This window comes from Solea solea, chromosome 14, assembly GCF_958295425.1.
Source record: "Solea solea chromosome 14, fSolSol10.1, whole genome shotgun sequence".
NCBI classification, from domain to species: domain Eukaryota; kingdom Metazoa; phylum Chordata; class Actinopteri; order Pleuronectiformes; family Soleidae; genus Solea; species Solea solea.
The window spans coordinates 10,530,143-10,548,002 of NC_081147.1; the positions used below are offsets into that span (position 1 = coordinate 10,530,143).

The 17,860-nt window shown below is 40.7% G+C and overlaps 2 protein-coding genes across 2 annotated transcripts; both read right to left on the reverse strand.

The window, feature by feature from the left end:
- Positions 1-62: 62 nt before the first annotated feature.
- On the reverse strand, positions 63-3,301 carry agtr2 (angiotensin II receptor, type 2). Its single transcript, XM_058649926.1, has 2 exons — positions 3,092-3,301; positions 63-2,579 (listed from the first exon to the last, which is right to left on the reverse strand). The coding sequence occupies exon 2, from the start codon at positions 2,511-2,513 to the stop codon at positions 1,245-1,247; it is 1,269 nt and encodes a 422-aa protein (XP_058505909.1). The 5' UTR covers positions 2,514-2,579; positions 3,092-3,301; the 3' UTR covers positions 63-1,244.
- A 4,862-nt stretch (positions 3,302-8,163) lies between these two features.
- apool (apolipoprotein O-like) lies at positions 8,164-17,672 on the reverse strand. Its single transcript, XM_058650667.1, has 11 exons — positions 17,538-17,672; positions 16,212-16,310; positions 16,006-16,125; positions 15,475-15,529; positions 15,186-15,284; positions 13,568-13,659; positions 13,372-13,488; positions 12,335-12,545; positions 11,986-12,234; positions 11,324-11,521; positions 8,164-8,778 (listed from the first exon to the last, which is right to left on the reverse strand). Exons 1-11 carry the CDS (start codon positions 17,547-17,549, stop codon positions 8,690-8,692), a joined length of 1,341 nt encoding a protein of 446 aa, XP_058506650.1. The 5' UTR covers positions 17,550-17,672; the 3' UTR covers positions 8,164-8,689.
- Between the last annotated feature and the right edge of the window lie 188 nt (positions 17,673-17,860).

The window sequence follows — 17,860 nt, forward strand, 5'->3', positions numbered from 1 at the left end:
AAAAGAGAAAATCAAACAAAGAATTTGCTTCCGTTTTCTTTTTTAGATAAATATTTATTTGCTTTATTTCTTAATTGAGTCAAAGGAATGCCATGATTTTTATTTATTCTTCGTTATTTAGAGGATAATACAGAAAGTTATACAAGTTACATGATTACATGTTGGTCCTATAAGTGACATAAAGATTGGTTAATAAACATCTGAGAAAAGCTTTATCTAATTCATCGTCTGTCCCACATCCTGCAAAGCACTAAATACACATTTAGTCCAAACTGAGGTAAGAGCAGAATCTGAATGTTTAACATTTGTTTGTCGCATACGCTTTGGTTTCAAAGACTAGACTCTACAAATCGATGAAAAGCATGAAAGCTAGATATATCTGCAAACTTTTACTCACTCGTTCCCACACTGTTTCTATATTTGAAATAGAGTTAGATCATTTACTTACATTAAAGCAGCTAAATCAGTGCCACAAACAAACTGTCCACCATCAGCTTAGGTGTCAGTTTCCATAAAGTAACCTCAAACCTACATCACTCTTTTATTTCTGTTTGATTTCATTTATATTTTATCTGTTGAGGTCAGTGGAAACCATTTATAAAAACATTACTGAGTACCATCATCTCTGAACAGAGGTTATTATGGGTCTCTTGTTAGCAAACAGTTGCTTATTTATGGATTAAAAACCTCTGAAGCATGTTTTTCACAACATTAACTATAAGTAGTAGTAGTGGTATTAAGTTATTTATGTCCTTGGTCTCAAACAACTCCTGAGGGAACTATATCTGGCTGCAAGGTTCACTCGCTATTATCACTAACTGCTGTTTGGTGTTGATAGAGTGGATCTATAGCTTTTTAGTAGAATTGTGTGCCTGCTGCAGAAATGTAAAGCTGATGGCTGGACGGCTGAACACTGGGCTGAAACCCAACAAAGCTCTATGAGGCTGAGTGCAGTACAATTCATCGCTACGTGTGACCTGTTGTTTTCACAACGTGTAGACAAAAAGGCACAATGTTTAGAAGTCTAACAGTGTGAAATAATCTGCCTTTAAACGTTGAACCTTTTTTCTTGACATGTTGTTTTCTAGTTTTGTAAGGTAGAGTTTAGCTCAGCTGGAATTCCACTCAGTCAGTCACAGCACTAGCTCTGTCTCAAACACCCATGCTTATTGGACTTCAGCAGTCATTTGACATTCATTCTTCGGGGTGTGAAGCCAGTGTAAGTCTTGCCCCTGGGGGTCTGACTATGCAGGACTGGTGGGCTCCACAATTGCCAGGTCTTTCAGGTCACTGAGTTTTCGAGAGAAGGAGCTCAGTCTGGTGCTAAAGGAGCCTCTCTTCTGGCTGTGATCTTCCCCACGGGCCTTCAAACAAGCGCACAGGTCTTTGCAGAGGCCCCCAAGGCGGCCCCGGAAATGGTTCCCAATAAAGCAATAGACCACAGGGTTGATGGCAGAGTTGGAGAAGCCCAGACAGAGGGTGAGAGGGGTGAGGTTGTGGATGGTCCAATTCACCCAGCAGCTGTCCAACAAGCCCTTGCTCTGCAGCAAATCTATGAAGGTCACACAGTGAAAGGGGAACCAGCAGAGGAAAAAGGCCAAGACAACAGCAGCTACTGTCCTTAAAACACGCTCCAACCCCCTGCCCTCCAAAGGTCTACCTCCACTGAAGCTTTGGCTAACATGTGGGGTCGGGGGTCTCTCTGGTTTACTGCAGCTCTCCTGGGGCTGCAGTGTTGATTTGAAAGACGACATGTTGGGAGGGTGTGACACAGTGTGCACTCTCATCAGTCCCGTATCACCCAGCAAATTTCTACCGATAGCACAGTAGCAACAGGAGATGACAAGCAGTGGAAGGAGAAAGGCCAGAATGATCTTCATCCAGACCAGGGTGAGATACCATTTGTGAGTGGGATATAAAATCACACAGGCCTCCACAGCCAACGCTTCAAGGTAGTGCGTGTCCCTCAGAGCCAGTGTGGGGACGGAGCAAACACAGGCCAGAAACCACACCAGGATGCATGTGAGCCGGGCACGTTTAGGGTCCCGTGCACTCTGGGAGCGGAACGGGTGCACGATAGCCAGGTAGCGGTCTATGCTCATGGATGTGATGAAGAAGATGGACGCGTAGAGGTTGAGGTTGTGGAGCAGCCCGCACATTTTGCAGGCCACTCGGCCAAAGGGCCAGTCGTAACCGCGGGAGTAGTAGACGGCCCAAAGTGGGAGAGACAGCAGGAATAGCAGGTCAGACACACACAGGTTCAGCATGAACGTGTTAGCGACAGTCCTCCTTGAGGCACTGGCATGGGCCAACACGGATACAGCCAGGGCGTTGGCCACAGTTCCCAGCACACAGATGATGCTGTATATAGTGGGGATGACTGTGGTCATGGGCACGGGGGTCCAGTCCCTGCAGGGATCAGTGGGGGCCACAGAGGTGTTCAGATGGGTCTCTGTTGTAAAATAAGGGAAGGAGGTGGCGTTGAAAATAGAGAGGTCATCTGGGACTTCCATTATGGTGCTGGGTGTATCCTTACGTCACACAATTTGACTTCCCTCCTTTGAGTTGTCCAAGGTCAGCTAGAAATAAAGCAAAACAGGAGAGCACTTAAAATTCATCAGCCTTTTATGGGCAAAGAAAACGTTTTCCTACACCACAGTCTGTTAGCTCAAGTGTTTATTAACGGCCATCTTTGATAACTAATCACAGCAATAATACATTACACCATTCTTGAAGTAATGACGTGCACATGAGTAGGTTTTTAGTAAATATCTCATTTAGGATTATTAATGACTGAGATCCATTTTGGAACATTCATGATATGAATGTTGAAAATGAAAATGAAAAAGGTTTCATTTTAATCAATATACAGGTCATTGAAAATGATCCCATTACAGTCCGGGGCATCAGAGAGAAACATCATTAAAAGGAGCAAAGAACTACAAGAAAAAAAGAATTAGAAGCTGGCAATCAGTAATACAAAGAAAATCTCATCCTTACACAACTTTTTCGAATTGAAAAAAAGACTGGTAATAACACTACTATCAAGGTTAAACCAATAAATCCTATTTATTTAAGGAATGAATCTTACCTGGAGTTATTGAACGTCCAGTCTGAGCGTTTTTTTAGTGCTTCTTTTGGCTAAAGTCCATGTCTTGAAAATTTCGCCTTGATCCCTCTACATGAAATCTGCACAGCTGAATATCCCGGACCATTTCATACCCCTTTGTTTTTGTGCGAGTGAGGGAGTGAGTGTGTGTTTAGAGAAAACAGAGCGGAGGCTCTGAGAAACCAGATGAGAATGGGGGTCTTATAGCCCTCATGAGCCTCATTGCACAAGAAGGGAGCTGCAACACGTCACACCTTCATCATGACCAAGGGGTTGGACTTACCTGGAAAGAAGCCAGCCTGCAGAGAGAGACTGAAAGTTGTTCTTGTTCATTCCTCTTTTCTCCCCCCCCCCCCCCCGCTAAGTGTCTTTTCCAGAAGAGACCAAACCTACAAAAATCAAGTCAAGATGTGTATTACAGTTAGAGATCCCTCTGAGGGGACTGCAAACATAAAAGAACATGTCATACTTTCACAAAAGAATAGGACACTGTTTGTTTGAGGTGACAAACTTAAAGCACTGCATGTTTCCATTGGGGCCTCTGACCCAAGGAATGGTGGCTGTGCGTTAATTAGCTGAGGCCCTGCACTTTGTGTCATATTCGTCCTACCCGCGGTCAGATAAGCCATGGGAAATATTTACTTTGTCTCAGTGGAAGTCAAGGCAGCCACTGGGGCAGAGGGAGGAGTGGGGGTTGGGGGTTGGGGGGGGTTCGGTTTGAAGATGAATGAGGAGGAGGACAAGCAGATACTGCAGGGAGTGAACGAGAAGATGAGAAGGAAAGACGAAGAGAAAAGAGGAGATCCCCTCCAGTGGTTTTTCATTAAAGCCCCTGGTGGAAGTTAATGAGGGATGTGTGCAAAGCTCTGAGACTGATTACATCACAGCTACTTTGATCAACTGTGTGAGCGTGCATCGCTCCCCGTGTGTACACGTGCATCTGCCTCAGTACATCTCAGCCCGACATGCGTATACTGGGCACCAACGCTTTGTGCATGAGAGTTTGCACGTGTGTGTGTGTGTATGTGTGTGTGTGTGTGTGTGTATGTGCAGCACAGTCTGCTCCATTGAGTATCTATCAGGATGTGACATGTTCTAATAGCCGTGGGAACACTGACAGTGAGGATGACAGATGAAGGCGAGACAGAAAATGGGAGGTATTGAAGACCCACCCCCCCCCCCCCCACCACCACCACCACCACCACCACCACCACCATCCCCCTTTTAAACAGGAGAAGTAGGGGATGTACTGTATGTTTCAGAACTGTTATAAAGTGTGCTTTCCAAAATGGAAACTTCATTAATATTGTGTTCTTCTGATGGTATGCTGGGTATGCACAGTTGTTCTCAAACACACAGAAAGGGAACCAAGATGCCTTAGTCATGACAGGCACCAACTAAAACCAGAAATTCTTGCTGTCAAACAGAAATAGATGATGACAGTAAAAAACGATCATGTCTCTGCCTTCACGCGTTGAGTGTTTCCCTTTGACTTTTACTGTGTGTGTGTAATAATAAAACATTGTTTTCGCCTTCTATGTTGTAAAGGTGAGGGCCTTGCTGTCCTGCACAGCACTTATATAGTATATATTACACATACCAGCACGAAGAAGAATGACATCCTGTTTGATATGAGAACACCACCATAGTTCCCTGACATGCTTGGTTGTTGTGTTATGATATGTTGTTATGATCTTCAGTCTCACTATTACTATGTTAATTATGTACTTATTGGCTTGACCTATTGCAAATCGTGCATATTTGTGCTCAGAAACTTAATGAATGTTGCTATGTCAGTAAAACATTTATATTTTTCTTTATTGTGTGTTGAGGGTATGATGGGTTGCAGGTGTGCATGCTTGTTTACCACACGTGTGTGTGTGTGTGTGTGTGTGTGTGTGTGGATCCTGGGAGCTGATTGGTCCTGCACAGGAGGTTCCAGTATAAGCGACCTGATCGACCCAGCTGCAGGGGACTTCCTTTGACCCACTCACAGTCAGACTACCAGCAGAAAATGTTGTCCTTGTTTTTTTGTTTGTTTTAAATAAACCTTTAAAATGTTTTTTTTTTGTATGTGTTGCAATCAGGTTTTCCCTTAGGCGTGGTTGTAATAATTGTTTTTATTGTAAATACTGCACTATAATTGCACCACAGTGCACATATTAAATGCAGATTGGATAGACAGACCATTGGTGTTCAAACAGCAAACTGGTGTTTGCTGAAGTCAAGCTTTTGTTTTTTTAAGTATTTTTAGCATTGAACAGTTTTATTTTATCCAATGGAAGAAAAAAAAGTCAAAATATATGGGCCAAGAAAATAAAAATGTCTAAAAATCTTGTGTATCTCGTAGTCTTCACAACAATCAGGAGATTCATTGACCACTGAAGTCGAGATGACCTCCACACATTAGTATGCAAGTCCCAGAAAAATAGCAATATTTCTGCTCCAGACAAAAATGTGTTTGTTTTGGTGGTGGACCTTTGATGAGTGAGCTGATTGGACGGGACGTACGGTAGCCTCTCACTAGCTTTTCCATACATACAGACCTTATCTTTAATATAAGACATTTACTTGATGCAATGTCTTGTTACTGCTTTTACTCAACAAATGTATATAACCTAGTTGTGATTATATGCAGTCAGTGCTTTTATCTAAGTAGGCCTGAGGGAGCCAATTATATCTGCAACCACCTCTTTAATCCTCTGTGATACAGCGGATTGATTTTAATCTGTGTGTTTTCTCCTCATACAGTGACATTATCTCACTTTCACTTGTTTTATCTCAGAGTTGCTTCTGTTTGCCCTCCTTTGACCTCTGTCAACATTTGGAATCTCACTTTATCCCACTCTCAATCAATCAAATTGGCTTGTGGAGCACGTCATTTGTTTCACATTGTTCTGCTGCCGAATTCAAAATCTCTCATGGGTGTAGCGAGGCGTGCGTGTTGCACAAACTGAGCGGCTCAGTGATTAACAGTTAGAGCATGTGTGGGAGTGTGTGTCTGTATAGAGGCAGCAGATAAGGGGAGCAACACAACAGAGAGGCTTTTTTTCGGGAATAAAAGCACAATATTTAAAGTCTTTGCGAAAGCAGATTGTCGGAAAGCATGTTTTCTTTTCTCTGCATTCATTAGCAAAATCTAATTATATGAATGTGGATGTTGACACACTCCAAATGTGAACATCCTATATACCAGTTGTATGCGAAACTGACTAATTATAATTTTTTTCCATGGACAGCACATACAGCGACTGATTGGAAGCGTGCATTATTTCCACTTTATTTCTGCTGACAACTGCCAGCATGTGATTTTATCTACAGACACAGGAAGCCGAACAAAAACATGCTTTCTTACTGCGAACACGCCCCCACAGAAATACAGAGGAAGCTGTGTTCGAGGAAACATATGCAATATTCACAAACACCCTTAAATTGCTTACATAACAGTTGTGTTTATAATTTTTTTGCTGATAAATGTGCTATGTGTTTATTTGACAGCAGGGGTCTTGTACACTAGGCGGACCCTGGGAAGATAAGTACCGCAAACCATAATCCCTCACAAGGTCCAGTGTGGAAAATCTGGCTCTTGGAGGTGAAAGGTGGGAGGTCAGGGTTGTGAGCCTCACTTCCTCTCTGCTGGACAAGAAAAAAATAAATCTGAGAGACTTCTGGACTACATGACAGAGTCCACTCTTACATACGTTCCCCATTAGTTCTCAGGACATTGCCATAGCTGCTGCTTGTGTGGGAAGAAGCCCCCATATGTGGAGGGGACCCCTGAGAGAGGTGAGATGAGGCTATACTTAGTGTTACAGCTTCCCTCAAACACTTTCCCCCAGCTTATAGCAACAAGATGTCCTCCCAGCACATGGGAGGTTAAGGGAATAGGGCTTGGAACCAAAGGGTTGCCAGGTCAAATCCCAGCACAAGGGCTGAGGTCCAGATAATTACTGCCCACTGCTCCTGTGTCTGGTTTGTGTGTGTGTTTACTACTGTGTGTAAAAAGAATTTGATAAATGCACTTCATTAACTGTGTGTGTGTGCAAATACAGATAAAAACAAACATTATTTGGTGTTCTTTTTATAAACCAAAACAGAATGTTCCACACATTCTTAGCAACATTTTTGTTGGATTCATGTGGTTCAAGCACAGTTATCCTTTTTTTTTTTTTTTTTTTCCCCAGAACAGCAGTCGCACAATCCCACAAATACCCCAACTCACACGCAGCAGCGCAAAGAGTGGCTCTGATGCCACAGGGGGCCTCGTTCCCATATGTGTGTTCTCCGTCAACAACAGGAAGGACGATGAAAAAAAGAAAAGAAGCCAAATTGATCGGACATATTCCTCTGTTTTTCTCTTACACACATGTGGGCACACACACACACACACACACACAGTCCACAGGGTCATGACTCTGGTCAGCCTCATGGAGAGTTTATGAGGTCCAGGGAGCTCTGGTTCCTCTGAGGAGCAGTAAAGCATCTATAAAGATGTTAACAGATAGTTCAGTCCCCCGGCACAAACTGTATCTCACAGAAATAAAAAACTTTTTGTTTCACAAAAGGATGACTGCCTCACTAGGGATTGGATTTTACAAGCATTTGGACAGTTGGAAGCAGTTCTCATGTATATCGGTCAATTTCTGCCTCGGTTTAACTTGTAAAAAGCCAAACACGAGTCCAGAACCAGGCTGAAGACTCTAGTGAAACCATATGTTGGCACAGTACGTATTAATGTCAGCACAAACATCTTCACAGTTTTAAGATGCTGCATTTTTAGCAGATGTAGTGAGAACAATGTTCATCAGTTCAGTGTGATCGTGGTCACACAAGGACAAACAGCTGACTATAAAAATAATGTACAATAATTATGTGTAAAGTTTGATTTTCTCATTTAGCAATTAAGAAAATAACCCTTAAATCTCTACATTATTTATTATTTCAACCTTTGCTGTGGGAGTCTATATTGTAATCAGGTGAATTCCCTTTACTTTATTCATCCCATGTAGTAAACACCATTCCAGGACAAACGACTTGTACTAGACACAACAACATGAATTCCCAGAAAAATATAGATTTATTTTGACTCCCCAAAATTACAAGTGAAGACAATGTAACACATCTTGTAGTCATTCCCATCACATGTGCAGATATTCAGCTTACCAAAGCAGCGGGCTAAATTACAATAAATAAAAGCAGCACCGTGCGCTCATGACTGAAAAAAGGCTGTAGCACAACAACCACTATTTTTTTTTGTTTTTTTTTAAATCACGAGAAAACTGTTCACAATCTGCCATCTGTTAACTAAAACACTGGTAAACAGTTGTGGGTGGATATTTTCCCCCCTACATTTCGGTCCTTCCACAAAAAAACGAGTGTTGCAATTTGCAATTTGGCTGTTGTCTGTCGAAATATAAATTATGTAGGCAGAAAAACTGAGAATGGAAATATTGATGAAAGATTTCCTAACTATGCTTACAAAATGTCAAGTTACACTGCCTAATGACAGAGAGTGTTTGTCAGTGTGGATGTGATAGTAGTGAGGGAATGATGTGTCTTCCCGAGGACAACTGTGATGTCTCAGCTGCGTGTGCTGTACAGGTCTTCATCCTCGGGGTTGGACTGGCCAAAGTCCATCAGAGACGGGTCTGTTTTAGAATCAGAGCCCCCTGGAGGGCAAAAAGGAGAAATGCAAAACAGAATTATAATATTATGTCTATATTGCATCAGTGAATGAACATCGGTTACTAGATTACAAAAAAGGTTTTAAAAATAAAAGGAAAGCCACAGAGTCCTGGCAACATCCTGTTCTTGTCAAATACAAATATTAAATTAAAATACTTTGATTCAACTTAACTGAAGACACATGGAATTTGTCTTGCAACACAGGTTAGAGAAGCTTAATAAAATAAATAAATGCAAAGGACTGATTAATCTCACTCCAAAAATAAAAATGACAGTATATTTTCTTTAATTTCATATACATCATAATAGAGTAGATAAAGTGAAAGCCTTATTGATTATTAAAACCTAATTTACATGCAGAGATAACATTGAGATCATTAAATATTTAACCCTACGAACAGTTTCTTTATGGTGTCTCTGTTCCCAAACAATCTTCTCTCCCTGAATACTCATAAACTACTTATATGAAACATCAGTAAATAAATACATACCGGTTTTGGAGTACAGGGTTATTATTCCCCAGTTACAATCTATAAATATATAGCAATTTATATGGATGCTGTTTAATCCACAGTACAGTACAGACACCATTCTGCTATAATTTTGAGAGTCGATCATTCAGTGTAATACAGTTACAAAACAGAAAGACTGACTAGTTTGTGTGTTTCTCTTCTTTTACCACAACTGTTGGTACTTTTATCACTGTCTTCCCAGGGACTACATACTGTATACAAATTAACCTTTCTGGCTAATTTTGGGACATTTTCAGAAAGTATTAATTACTTAGAATTGTCAAAATCAATGTGTTAATTGCTGCAACAGATTTGAAATTGTAAATGTGTTTGGGGAAACAGAAAAGCTGGGAAACTGAAACCGGCAGAGAAAGAAAAACTGAAGGAAATGTGCCAAAACAGGTTCTCAGGTCAGAGGATGATGGTGATGAGACAGGTGCACACTTTCACACACAAACATGTGTGTGCTGAATGAAAGACATAGTGTGGACACTAATGTGTGAGACACTTTGCCGTTTGTCGGTGAAGAAGAGACAGAGCCACAGACATGAGTCCTGACAGACAGGATCCAGTCATGATAAAGACTATCAAGACATGTTTGTAGAGAGGGAGCGAGACGGCTCTAATTTCATGCTTGCACAGGGAGAACAATGGTAATCAGAGAAGATTTGGTAAGGAGCTATGTTAGGGCGCTCAGCACACACATTTTTGCATCTCGGATGGTGTGATTTGAAACTCATTAAGTGTTGGGAGGGTGCTGGTATTAGCCGACTGTTACTCTAAAGAGCTTGTTGTTAATGATGGCATGAAATAAAATAAAAAATAAGAGTGTGACAAGGAGCTCACAACTAGGGGGTTTGTGGGAAAAGCCTCTGCTCCCGCCATCTTATGCCCATGTAAAAACATGCATCTTATCACTAGTTCCTTTTTAAAAAAAATAATTTGACAGACCTAATATGCTCCGCTAATGATACTCTACTCCAGCCTTTCTCAAATTGAGGGGCCAGCCCCCCTGGGTGGCCGTGGAGACTTTACAGGGGGGCGTGAGTTCAGTTTTTTTTGTTTGTTTTTTTTAAGTCCTAACTAAAGTTTAGCAGGTGAAACTTTTGGTCTTGCGGTAACCCGGACTCATTTTTGTGACGTACCACAACAAAATCTACACTGGTGACAAGGTTTGGATAATGGAGAAGTTTCTGACAGGGGCAAAAAGAAAACTTTGCAATGTTTCGGAAACCAACAACAAGCCAACGACAGCCGAAGTAATTCACGAATGATTCACGACTACCAAAACCCAAGACGAATCAAAATGTTTTTATTCAAAGTTTTTTTTACGTTGTTATAGTTATAATTGCACATTTCATATTTTTTTTTGAAAATTGCTTTCTCAGGAAGTGATATTGTGGTTATTTGTATTACTCAAGCAAACATTTAAAAGTTATTTGCAAAGCCAATTATTGCAGGAAAAGTGAAAAGTTTGTTCTAATATTGATGTTTCTTCCAATAAATGATATACTTGACACATTGTTACAATTTTGTGAGACGAGGCCCAACAGAAAAGTTCGAGAACCACTGCTTTACTCTAATAACCGGCACAAATTCCCATAGAAACACTGTGGAAAGTCTTCCAAAAAGTGTGAAAGCTGCTATAGTTGCAAAAGGCGGAACTACATATTAAATATATATATATATATACACACACACACACACATATATATACACATACATATATATATATACACATACATACATATATATACACATATATACATATATACATACATAAATATATACACACATACATATATATATATACACACACACACACACACATATATATATATATATATATATATATATATATATATATTAGTATATATATATACATATATATATATTAGTATATATATATATATGGTCTGGAAACCTAACCCCCACAATATAGTGCTGCATGTGTGAGTTTGTGTACGTAAAAATCAAACTATAGCAGTGGTGTCTGCGCAGCAGTTTCTCATCATACCTTTGCTGTTTTCTGCTGCAGGCTGTTCAGGAGCAGATGCTGTTGCCGCTGGTGCTGCTGCTGGTGCTGCTGCTGGTGCTGGCGGTGGTGTTGTTGTTAAGGTTGAAGTAGGGGTTTCGTCCACAGCAGCAATGGGAGGCTGGTCAGCTAACTCTGCTAGAGAAGTGGATTCAGGCTTGGCCGATTCAACGGCTGGCACTAAGGAGAATTTCAAATACAAAACAGGGTCTGTAGGAGGGATGTGAATATGTGGTGTTTATAAAAGCTATTGTCACTTCAGACTAATTATATTAAGAGTGACGCTGTTAACATTTGGTGTGTTACAACAAATGAATTTATTGTACTCATCAATTCTGCTAAAGTGCCATGAAAGATAATAATTAATAAAAATGTTTTTGAATAATGGGCCCCTTTACATGTCCACCATTTTGACAGGTCACAGATGGAAATGATCACACTAATGGCCGAGTTACAGTTAGCCTTATTGTGATCAGAAACACCTGTGCTTTTCGTGCTATAACATAAAAAAAATGGCTGCTGTGCAAAAATAGCCCACATTCAGTGTAACTGTATGTGAGTAGTTCAGTAACAACAGTGATTTTCCAAAGAAGCTGGGATCATTCTCTGCTCTCTGACACTGGGTGGCCGAATATTTCTAGTACCTGCTGGCTCGTGTGATGTCTCAGGGACAGACGGTTCTTCAGTGGACAGATCGGACTGAACTTCAGTGGACTGGACGGGAGCAGCCTCTACCGACTCTGGTCCTGGGCTTGATGTGGATTCTACCGGGCTTCCTTCATTTGAGACATTCTCTGGGGCTTGTTTTGTGTCAGAGGGCTCCTTGTTTTCAATAGGGGCAGGCAGTTCCTCCAGGGGAGGGGCAGTTTCTGGTCCTGCTGCCACTGACTGTACTACAGAGGAAATATCAGCAGAAGAGTCTGAGTGACCGTGTGTGAAACAGAGATGGAGATGAAGATGGAGAAATGAGCTGACAGAGATCAATATCAATACCTGTGTTGGACTCTGTGGGGGTCTGGTCAGGGGAGCTCTCAGTGAGAGTTACAGATGATGCCTCTTTTGTTATGACAGCAGCAGCGGGCTCATCAGACACAGGAACAGACATGGCTGCTTCCCCCTCCCTTTCTGGGATTGTACCACTTTGGAGTGAGCTGACCTCCGGGGCCTCAATCACTGCACACTCTAGACTGGACCCAGCAGCCGACTGACAACATGCATAACACAGCATAAGTTTTGATTTCATGATGAGGCACAGAGAGCAAATGCCAGTAACAACAAACGGATCAAAAGCAAAGTGCTGGGAAGGAAATATGAACGTCTGAGAGATAGAAGGGAATTTTTAACAAAGTCATTTATGAAATGGAAAATAAGTCAGTGGGTAGAGTTACCGGTACATGGGGTAAGCTGCTGTTTTTCTCTTAATGCATCTGCACCCCAGCAAATGTAGGTTTCACATAACTGATGATTTCACAGAGCGATAATGTGGCTCATTTCTTTAAACTAGGGTCAATTCCCTTCAGACATCACCAACCAAAACGCATGTTGTACATGTACATTCAAATAAATGAAGCAACATGTTCACAGCTGGGACTGTTAGCAAACAAATGATGTCCGAAAAAACATCCCACAGTGCTATATTGTATTGTAATTGTACAAGTAAAGTTTACTCTCCTCTCTTCTTCAGTAGAGGTTGTACCTGGTTATTTCTGTCCTTGTTTTTATTACAGTAAAATGAGCACCAGCTCATAATCAATAGATGTTGACTATCTGTTATTTTCCCATGATGCTGTTCTATTTTTTGGTCCTTCGCTGATTTGATTGCATTGTGCTCAATGTGAAAAGAGGGGATGCATTAAAATTACAACTCAGAATTATTCACAATTTTGCACCATTTGTTGGCATTACTGCTGATGCTCAAGGGCCTTTGTCCTAGATGGTGGAAGAGCTTTACACAACATCTTATATTAGCTAGTTGGTTGAATCAGTACAAGGTGATCATTAAAAAAAACATGATCAATGTGGCTGTTAACCTGTGGTTGTGAGGCAGTCATCTCTTTGGCATCCGGCTCCTGAGGTTTGGGGGTGAAAAGTGAGGACACAACAACGCTGCACCACTGCCCTGTGGCATACACCTTTCTACCTGTCACCTTAAGAGCACAAAATACAATTACAGCGTTAAGATCGGAAAATAATGAGGTTTGTATCTGGTAGTGAAAAAGTAGTCACCTTAATCACAGCCACTGCTTGAGCTGGGTAACATACTGAAGCTCCTGCACTCATTAGGCCCAGTGGAATGGCAAACCTCTTGAAGCGAGAACCTAAAATTAGGTTGCGCAATGAGAAGAGACAAAAAGTGTAAATCGTGAAACTGAAAACTGGCATCTTGTTTTTCTCTGTGTGGGTATGATAATTAGAGCTGCAACTAACGATTATTTTCATAATCGATTAATCCGTCAATTATTTTCTCGATTAATTGTTTGGTCCATAACATATATGAAAAACCTTAAAAAATGTTGAGCAGTGTTCGTCAAACCTGGAAATGATTATGTTCTCAAACGTCTTGTTTTGTCCACAAACCAAAATGATTAACTTTTAATGATTTCTTTGTTATCCAGAGCAAATAAATTAAAAAATACTCACATTTAAGAAGCTTAAACAATCGTAAATCGTGTTTTAATCATGAAAAAAGCTTTGAACCGATTAATCGATTATCAAAATAGTATTAAGTAATATTAATTTAGTAATCGATTAATCGTTTCAGCTCTAATGATAATGCTGATTACCCGTTTTAACCATGGGCTCTTTAATAAGAATTAGTTAAATATACAGTGATTGGGTTACAAAATGGGTTATGGAGGGGTTTACATAATTTTTTTTCCAGACCTCTAAAACATGACAACAATGTTATACTTCATTTGTTATGCACAGCTGCTACATTTCCACACAGCAGTGACAATGTTATCAACTGTATAGCAGCAACGAGTTGCCTTCAATTCTACAACGGTGTTGCAGAAATGTTGTGCTTTACAAAATATGCTGAAACAACTACTACATATTTAAAACAAGTACTACATATTTACAATTTAGATTTCTGGTGGTGCAAAGTCCTGAAAAACTATTCATTATTTCTCTGTCTGCAATAAAACAATTGTCATGGGAAAGAAACAAAGGTCAACATGATTGTTGTTTTACATAGAAGTGGGCATCAGAGCCTCAATACTCAGTGGGCATTGGCCAAATTGTGTGTGCAACATGTAAGGTACTATTTTGTACTGATGATGAGAATGAACAAATGGTTTGAAAGAAGAGGAAAAAATATAATTCAACAGAGACAAACTATCAACCACCTACAATGCTGTCCTGAGCTCTCTTCCAGTAAGAATCAACATTCACACACAGAAAAACAAAGGTGAACTCCAACACTCACAACAGCCGACTGTGTCTCCCCGGTGACCCTAACTTCACCTGAAACTGGGTCAGGGGGTGAATGACCTGCATTGTTTCACACAACGACTCAGAGGCCTAATACCTGGATTTTTCCACCAGTTAAGTCAAAACTGAAGACGCCTCTTGGATGAGAGGTCAAATGTCTTTCAACTAAACTCAACTAAGTCCAGTTGCCTACAGCTAACTCCTGAAGAGCATAACTGTACAGTAAAAAAAAAAAACACTCTTCAGATACCACAAATAAAAAGTATGTATTATCAGAATGTAGTCATTAAAACTGAAAATATGGGCAATACACAGTTTGTTATTCCACAAACAATGCTAAATTGAACATTTTGGAGGGGTCATAATAACTGTCTTGATAGTGTCTTAAAGTGTGTGATGACGTGACAGTTACCTTTCCGAGCCAGGAACATGCCAAGCAGGCCAGCCATGGTGATGGTACCAAATCTGGGAACAAATCCCGGAGGAGGATCTTTCAGGTAGAAATATACATCTAGGAAACAAGTAACACAGGGACAGGACTTACATACAGCATGTGAACACTGTTACTGCAGTGCCACCACTTTGTCATTTTACCCAACACTTTGAAGGGAAGACAAGGAGTTTTGGTTGTTGAGTTTCATGGAGGAAAAATTTGGCCTTTAAATGTAAATAAAACATTAGGGTACCTACTGGCGACTCACCCTGTCCTGTGTAGTATAGATTTACACTTCCTTTTTTCACAGAGACACAGGCACCCTGCAGGAAATAGAGAACAGACCTATAATCATTACCAAATACTATGGATACACCCGAGAATAACAATAAGATACTGACATATATGTATATCTGAGTCAGCATGAAATGTCCCCTCCACAGCTCTCACATTATCAAACTGCCAAAAACTCCTCTCAGTAAAATGTATAACTGATACTTCCTGTCTGACTCCTCAACTTTGCTGTTTGCAAATTTACAAAGAGCTTTTGCAGCACGTGGGATTGTGCTCTCTAACCACAAAAAAGGGGAACGAAATAAGGTGCATGACAGGTCTTTTGACACATGTCAGCTTTTGTTCCAATAACACTAATTAACATCCGTAAAACTGTTGATCCGATTGTGAAATATGGTAGACAGGATGTGAACGTAGTGGGCGTTAATGCTGAACCGAGTCATGTTTACTTCAATTCCTTTAGATTTAAAACAGCAGACGTACAAAGAAAAAAATATATAAATACCTTTACTGCCTCCGCAATCGGCAGTATGCGCTCTCTCACTGTAGTGACCCCACTCTCAATAACACCTGGCTTCTCAGGAACAAACAGAGTCTGAGCTGACTGTGGAGTGTAGATGTTCAGCTGAGGACACAGGCAGAGGCAACAGTTAAGTGAATGACAGTGAGTTTAATCAGAACAGATCTGCAGATGCTGTGGGACAGTCATACCTTTTCTCTCTTGAGCAGATCATCAGTGGGGGCATCGCTCACCGTGTACACACGGATGGAGGCTATTCCCAGCACCGTTGGGACAGCCACCATCACCACCTAGAGCACAATAAAAGTCCATTCACCTCAGGCATAAAAGTATCTTAAGTCAGTGTCAGTGTTTAAGGATGTAGAGCAACTGTACTAGAGGTAGCAAAACCACAATGTTATGGTTGCAGTGAGGTTAGATTACACTGTAAGTTGCTGCTTTCCAATTGTACTCTAACATTTATATGCCTGTCAGCCGCATGTGTATAACAGACTGGTATTTGGCTGATAAGTGCATTATTAACTTAGTCATGAATCCACTATAATCAAAAATTCAAAGTAGTGATATCACATAAAGTTAAGAATAAAACAGGGCAGAGCCACACAATTAAAACCAGTTACCTGATTTGTTGTTGAGGATCAGTGATGCACAATAATAATTTTTCAGGCGTTAACATATGTGCTGTAGTATAATGTAGCAGCAGGTTCACTTGCAGGATTTGTAAGACGTAGTTAAGGTGCAAACTGCATTTTATTTACAACATCTCATTTTCAATCCTGTTTATACTGTAAATATCAAGCCCATACTGCCCATATTCTGGCAACTTAATGTCTATAATGTACATTCTACTGTATGTTTTATCTTTTATAGCCTTATTGTCAATATTGTACTATCACAGATGTGAAAATGCATGTTTATTATATATTACCTTAATGCTAACTGTAAATCTCACCATTGTGGGACAAATATTATAAATTTGTGACTGAATGACTGTAATAACGTTACGCGAGTAAAATGTACTTCAGAATTGTACATACAACAGCGCTTGAGTAACTTTTCACCACTGACATGCACACATACAGCAGACGGGGTCAGTCACCGACAGTCCAGACAATGTGTATTGTAGTACAACTCAAGGATGCTGTGGGTAACTAGTTCAGCTTGGCTAACCTTAACTGTTACAACAGTTATAACTAACACGACCAGAGCTGAAACATCTAAAACATCTAAAACATATACCTGCTGTTACACAAGCAAAGAAAACTATAAACCTAGTTGGAGAGAGAGAGAGAGCGCGCGCTGCAGTGCCGTTAGCTTTAAACAGCGAGGCTAACACAGTGGACACACAGTTAGCAAGGCTGTATTGAAGCAGCTTCTATGACAAGAAAGTGACAGTCCGTTCAGCTTTATATTAAAGACCCCGGGTCAGTTACGCGTGTTCATTCATTGAAAACATACATTCAAACCGCAGCAAAAGTAAAAAAAGAACGGCCGAAAAGGAAATGTCAAGCATTCACCTTGGCCGCCATGACAGCAGACCTCCTCCTTCTTCTTTGGGCTCTGCTTCTTCCAGCTCTGACTCCTCTGTGTCCGAACCCTGGTCACCTACTGCCATCTAATGGCCACAGGAGGCAACTGCACCGGTTTATTTTCAAGGTGACGTTATCCAGTAGCTGTGTTCTCATTGTTCTCAAGCTCACAGTGTACTGTAGTGTAGGAGACGAGAATAATTTAGTACATGAGCTTTAATGTAACTAAAAGTTGGGGCCGATTTGCTTACCACACTTCCATGTTCAAAACTAGAAAAAGCACCCAGAGAGCACAAACCTCTGCCAAGTCA